The sequence below is a fragment of the Salarias fasciatus genome, chromosome 16 (assembly GCF_902148845.1).
Source record: "Salarias fasciatus chromosome 16, fSalaFa1.1, whole genome shotgun sequence".
Lineage (NCBI taxonomy): Eukaryota > Metazoa > Chordata > Actinopteri > Blenniiformes > Blenniidae > Salarias > Salarias fasciatus.
The window spans coordinates 22366156-22372515 of NC_043760.1; the positions used below are offsets into that span (position 1 = coordinate 22366156).

Sequence of the window (6360 nt, forward strand, 5' to 3'; positions counted from 1 at the left end):
GAAGACATGAGTTGCATTTATATGGTGGATTCAGTCATCTGACCGCTTTTCACCTACTCAAGTCCAAACTGAAGGCATAAAGATTCACCAACAGGCGTGGAGTGAAGACTGCTGCAGGATGGAACGGCGCAGCAGCTCAGGCGTGGAAGAAATGAGTCGTCGACTGGTTCCAGAGGTCAAGAAGTCATCAATAGACTGAGGCAAAAATATATTTTTTACTTTTGCAATAATCTACATTAATCCTCACAACTTTAGACTTTAAGGACATGATTATATATGCTGCGTTTTCCTTCATGTACATGTGAATTTAATGATCATGCATGTTTAAGTTGCTTTAAATATTTGGAAAAACACTGTGATTGAACATGTTGTCAGAATATTTATGATAATTCCTTCAAATCCTTTTGTGTTTTCCTGTACATTTGCCATCTTACGTTACTGTCCGCCTTCAGCGATGTCTCCGGATGACTCAACCTTCGTCTTTACATTTGCATTATCTCATAAAAATAAGTGTGTACAACTGGAGACTTCAACACAATACAAAGCACAACATTAAACAATTCAGGCATGACCGAAAGCTGCTAGTCACAGTTAACGTCTGCGATAGTGGAGCTGTTAGTACCAGTGAGGGCGCACATGTCCATTCACTCCTCGACCTGTACACACAGTGTTTCCCCGTGTGAGCCAAGAACCGTTATTTACACCTGTTTGAATGAATGGACAGAGTATTAAGAGTAGCTCCCTTTTCATGATGGAAATTTCATTACTGTAGATTCTATTTCCATCATCAATTATTAAAACATCGCTGCTTAATCAAGTGATTCTTGGAACGCTGTTCCAAGACATGTTAATGGATAGTTTACTTTGTTTCTATCAGAGGGGGGGAAAAAAACAAGCTTTTATTACATTTAAATACATTGTCTTACAAATTCATATCAATCTTTAGTAAGAAAAAAAAATCTGGTGCTGTTGAATGTTAAATAATGCTGTTGCTTTGGGTATCTTCCTGCCAATGTACCATCTACAAGTGCAGCTTTTAAACATAGCCCTTCAACTGGTGCCTGGCAGTCAGTCTCGTATAATGAAACCTGACATGTTTCTCTTTTAGGGCTATTATGCTTAAGCCAATACACAACATTACTGGGGCACAGCCCGTCAGGACTGGGGCATGTAGAGAGAGGCCATGCAAGCTAACCCTTTGTTTAGAGTCCTTGGGCCTTGTGGCAATATCTCGCCTCAGCGAGACTGTAAGCCACACAGCCCGGACTAATTTCATCTTCAATCAGTGTCTGCTGAGCCATCAGGGCTAACTAGCAGCTCCGGCTCGAAACAGAACTGTATTTGTGTTCATATTCATCAATTCGTGATACTTCTGATTGTGACCTTTACTTTATTTAAACTTAGCACAGATAAAACCACGTGGAATGTAACAGTAAAGTTTGATTACAGATAAGCAAACATCCACGAAGAAAAATGTGTTTGTCAATGACTTAATATATCTAATGCAGATTAAAACTAGTAGTGTAACAGCTAAGGTCTGCTGGATTCATATTGTGTTAACAGGCAGCAACACTGGCGTACATTCATTATAATAATGCACAACATTGTCAGTAATGAGGTACTATGATAGCATGTTCATGGTATTTAATCCACGCTGCAGTTTGATACGTCTGCTTGGACAAGCTGACTCCAATCCAGCAGCTGAAACCAGATGAGAAAAACACTCTTCACCTCATACAGCGAGACACCAAAGACGGCTGAGCGTGATGAAAAATGGATGTGCTCTTTTGGAGCCCGGCCCTGCAGCACACCTTGTGTACCGCCGGCACTCTGTGTCCCCTGCTCCCTCTCTCCTTTACCGCCGTACCCTCGGCGGGGGTTGTATGGCCCCTCGGTCCCCTCGGTGGGGAGTCACCTATGAAACCCTGCACCCACGCATACCACATGTCTCAGATCATTCAGTACGGCTAGCTAAGCTGCTGCTGTTATGTAGCCATTATCCATTTAACTTCTCTCTGCTCCATGGTGTCAGCTTCCTTTTGTTAAGACTCATTCAGGTACAAAGTATTATTACACCCCTTGGAATAGGATAGCCTCACAAAGCCAGCTAAGGGAAAGCATTTATCTCATTGATTATGTATCGCAGCTGGAAGACGGCGGCGTGTGTGGTATCTCCTCTCGCAGCCCGTCTTGGCTGTTCGCATACAAGAGAACCACCAAAATTAAAAGTGAATGTCCTCGTGCTAAAGGCCTTTGCTGTGCTCCCATGGCCGCCATTGTTCCACTACTTTTAATTTCCAAGCATACACATAAGCTGCTTAACTTTTCCCTTTTTAGTGAAAAGAGCCAAAGCTTTGTTGCTCCCGATGTCACACGGCTCCCTGAAAATCCAAATCTTACTTTTTCAAGATTCCCGGCTGTCTGGTTGTTGACGGAGGAGGAAAACAAACAACACCCTGTCACACTTCAGTTCCCCGAGACGCCGGGGTTCAAGGTGAATCTTCAGATTGTTTTTGGGTCAGTGTGCAGCCCTTCATCCATTGAGATATTTTCATCTGCTTGAAACTCCAACAGGCATAAACAAGTTGTGATGGGCTGAACCAAAAGGTGAAATATGTGAAATAAAATGTCACTTTTATAAAAAAAAATGTTGTTTCAGTGACCTAAGATGAATAGGTTATACGTAAAGAAAAATCTTACTAAATATCTGTACCAATGTGAAAGCAACAAGAACTAAAAAGCAACTCATCTGAATGAAGGTTTGTTTATTTTATGCGACGTGACGGTTGCTGCTCGGAACACGAAAGAGCTTTAGCACAAAGGATTAGCGGCGATTTGCATTACAACTGATAACTTGAAAATACAGTTAGGAGAAGAGACATGGAATACATCCTCTTCCCACCCATCAACCTCAATTTGTAGACCGTCTTGAATCAATAGGGCCATCGCTCTCAAGGATGGTATGAATCTTTCATCCCCCTATAGCAGAGGGAGCATGTGAATTGTGTCCTCCATACCAGTTTAATGCATTTACTCTGTAAGCTGCTCATTCCCAGTCACCGCACTGTCAGCCCTGACATCTTTATTCATGAGCACACACGCTCACTATAAATTCCTCTGAGGAGTATTAAGAGTTGTGTCTTGAAGCCGTGATGCACACCAGGGAGGATTGTGAAAAGACTGGGAGAAACGATTATACTTGAAGGTTTCTGTGGCTCCCGCCTGCCACGGTTCAGACATTACGGGCCGCGTGATATTTAAATGTTGCGCCGAACATGCATGTGAAATGGGGCAAAAATGGGGAAGACTGCTTGAAGTTGCATCGAATGCCGACAGCCCGTCACAAGTCAAGCTCGCACAATCGGACCCCAGAGGACAATGTGCAATTGTCTTGCAGGTTTCTGCAACAATCTATTTTCGCTGTGCCGCAGCTGGCTCTTGGATGGCTCTTGATTAGCCAAAAACAGGGAAAGAAAGAAAAACACAAGGTTGATGGCTGCTGATGGCAGATTAAACATGTATTCATGGCCTAGAATCTAATCAAACTCACAATTAAAAATTTAAGCCCTGGCTCCTTATGATTAAATAAAATATTACCTCTTTTTTTTCAAGCTTAAGCTCCATATATACAGTATGCGTGTTCATCTTGTGTATATTTTGGAAGTAATTTCAAGGTAGAGGATATAAAAGTAACACACAAACACCCACTGACTGTGATCACTGGTGCACTTTTTTTTTTTGAAAACTGTGCTTTTTAATGCGCGGCTTTACATGAGGAATACCTTTGGACTGACTCGGTGCAGCTATGTCATGCAGACTGTAAAAAGCTCATGCGAGAGCATGGCAGGAGGTGGTCAATCCGGGGATTTATACCACTGAGTGGTAACATCACATTAATTCTCTCTGCCTCGGGATTGCTGTCATCGCTGTGCGCCATTCATGCAAAAAAAGACTGGGACTGATCAAAACCTGAATGACAAACACCAGAGAGCGCTTCATGCGGGGCTGTAACCTATCGCACGCACAACACCTTTCGAAAGGTCACCGGCTTCATTCACTGAAAGCTACTGTACACAATTTGCTCCACGCTCGCATTAAATGCACCACTGAGCTTCAAATGCACATTTTATGTGAAAAGCACAAGTATTTACTGTATGGTAGTGAATGTCACAGGGAAGCAGATTAACTGTCTTTATCCCTTTTTCCCTTGCCGTTAAGAAATCACACAATGATTTGAGATGTGCTGTTTTGTTGTTTATTACATGATGCTTGATAATGATACACAATTGTCCCTTACTGTAAATCTGCAGATGTGAAAAATGTGCGAATAATTCTGGTGTTGCAGTTAATAATGTCAAAATGAGAAAATAATGTAAATACAGAGCCAGTGACTATACTATGTATTCCGTGCATGCAACCGCAAGAAAAACAACACAACCAAAAACTTATTTCATGAGGCAGTAAACACACTGCAGAGAGATAGAAAAAAAAAAGACACTGCATGTAATGCATGAGCGTTTCACTATAGATATGCAGCAACCATTTATTATTCTGAGGATAATCTTTTTTGTTTGACAAATTCTCGTTTCCGACGTATCAAAATGCAAACCCTCCAGATGTATGAAGAGGATCAGAGGTGCCTGTTCAGTTCTACGCAGCACAGGGAAGATCTGAGCATAAATTCAGAGGGAGAGGTAATTTTAGAACTGACAGCGCTGACTGTTTTCTTCTATCAGGGGTAATGTTTGATCTGTACATCATGTAACCGACTCGGGGTGGTTAGTAACCCACTGACAGGCCGCATCATGAGGCGGGTACAGTGAGGAGCTGCAGCAGGTGCTCTCACAGGAGCAACACGTCACAAAAGACGCCTCTCAGCTTACGGGCTCGCTGTGACAGCCACACTCCGGCGCCAGGTCGGTAACTTACCATCCTTGCGGTAGTAGGTGATCTCCACCTTGCGCTCCTCAGAGCCGACCACAGCCTGCGCCACCTGGCTGATGGCCTCTTGGTCCGTCAGGTCGCCGTGCAAAAAGTCACAGGTGCACGGCTTCTGCATGATGTCTGGTCTTGAGAAGCCCGTCATCTCACAGAAGCCGTCGTTGCAGTATATGATCGCACAGTTCTCCACCCGGGCATTGGCTATCACAAATTTCCGGTCTGTGGGGTGAAGGAAAAACACATATTTGCTCAGTGCCAGCCGAGGTTGACCTCATCCACAGTCTTACCAGTGTGCTCCACAGCTTCCCACAACAATCAAGTTGATTAAGTTTTGCTGCCTCAGCCTCATTATTCAGTTGAGAGAATCTAACTAAAGCACTACAGTGAGGTTTGACTTGCGGTTTAAAATAAATGTTTTGTTGGTGGGAACAATTTAAACATAAAATAAACTTAAATTCGCTCAATCTTATTTTCATAACAGTTTTTTTTTTCACTGCATACACTTTGTGGTGTTCTTGTTGCAGGATTTGGACACACTTACTTTGACCCTCGAATTTCCGAATGATCATCCCCAGGAAGGTGTTCTGTGGCGCAACGTGACCTCTTCTCACAGGCATGTTTGAACACGCGCACAAAATCCCCAAGACGTCCAGAAAAAAAGAAAGAAAAGCGCCTTTGCAAGTAGATCCCGAAGTTACAAATGTTGGCTCTGGGTGATGCTCTCTTTACCACGGACCATGCTCGACGCGGACGCACACGCGCACGCACTCCCTCTCTGTCTCTCTCTCTCTCTCTCTCTCGCGCTCTCTTTCCCCTACTTTTAAATGACCTTCCTACTTCGCCGAGGAGTTGTTTATCCCGTCTGTATGCCCGCGCATGTGGATGCCTCCTCGCCGAAACGCGCGGAATCGGGGAGGACCGCTGGATCCGGTTCGCCGAGCATCTCGCGTGGAGGATGGATGCGATCCCTGACGTCCTCTGTCGCGGTGTGTTGGGAGCGCAGCGCAGCGCGCGCGCCGTGGACACTGGTTAATGCGCCGACGGGAGTGACGTCGCTCCTCCCGGCGGGCTCGGCTCGGCTCGGCTCGGCTCAGCGCCCCTCCGCCTCCGGTACGGACGAGTCCGACCGATCATGAGGGCGAAAACATTCCCCCCGCAGAAGAGATACGCATCGTAAAACAGGCCGAAATCGCATTATCCTCACTTATTTTGGAGAAGAAAGATGACTCTATTACTTGAGATGGTCGCATGATGCAATGAATGCCTTGTCCTTTCGCCAGAATTAGGGAAATATTTGCGCACGAACCCTCGTCAGTTGGCACAGCAACTCATGACTGGTAACTTAGATGTGTGCATTAAAAGAAAAAAGAAAAGAAAAACTTGCAAAGTTCAAGTCTGACACTTTTCCTCAAGCATTGC

The 6360-nt window shown here is 44.4% G+C and overlaps 1 protein-coding gene across 1 annotated transcript in view; it reads right to left on the bottom strand.

Moving 5' to 3' along the window:
- Positions 1-5705, bottom strand: part of LOC115403191 (potassium voltage-gated channel subfamily H member 7-like) — a 39215-nt gene extending 33510 nt beyond the window's left edge. Inside the window, exons 1-2 of the mRNA XM_030112023.1 lie at positions 5483-5705; positions 4930-5160 (exon numbers count right to left, since the gene is read on the bottom strand). Coding sequence (XP_029967883.1) covers positions 4930-5160; positions 5483-5558 — 307 coding nt within the window. The 5' untranslated portion in view covers positions 5559-5705. The remainder of the gene's footprint in view (positions 1-4929; positions 5161-5482) is intronic.
- Positions 5706-6360: the final 655 nt, after the last annotated feature.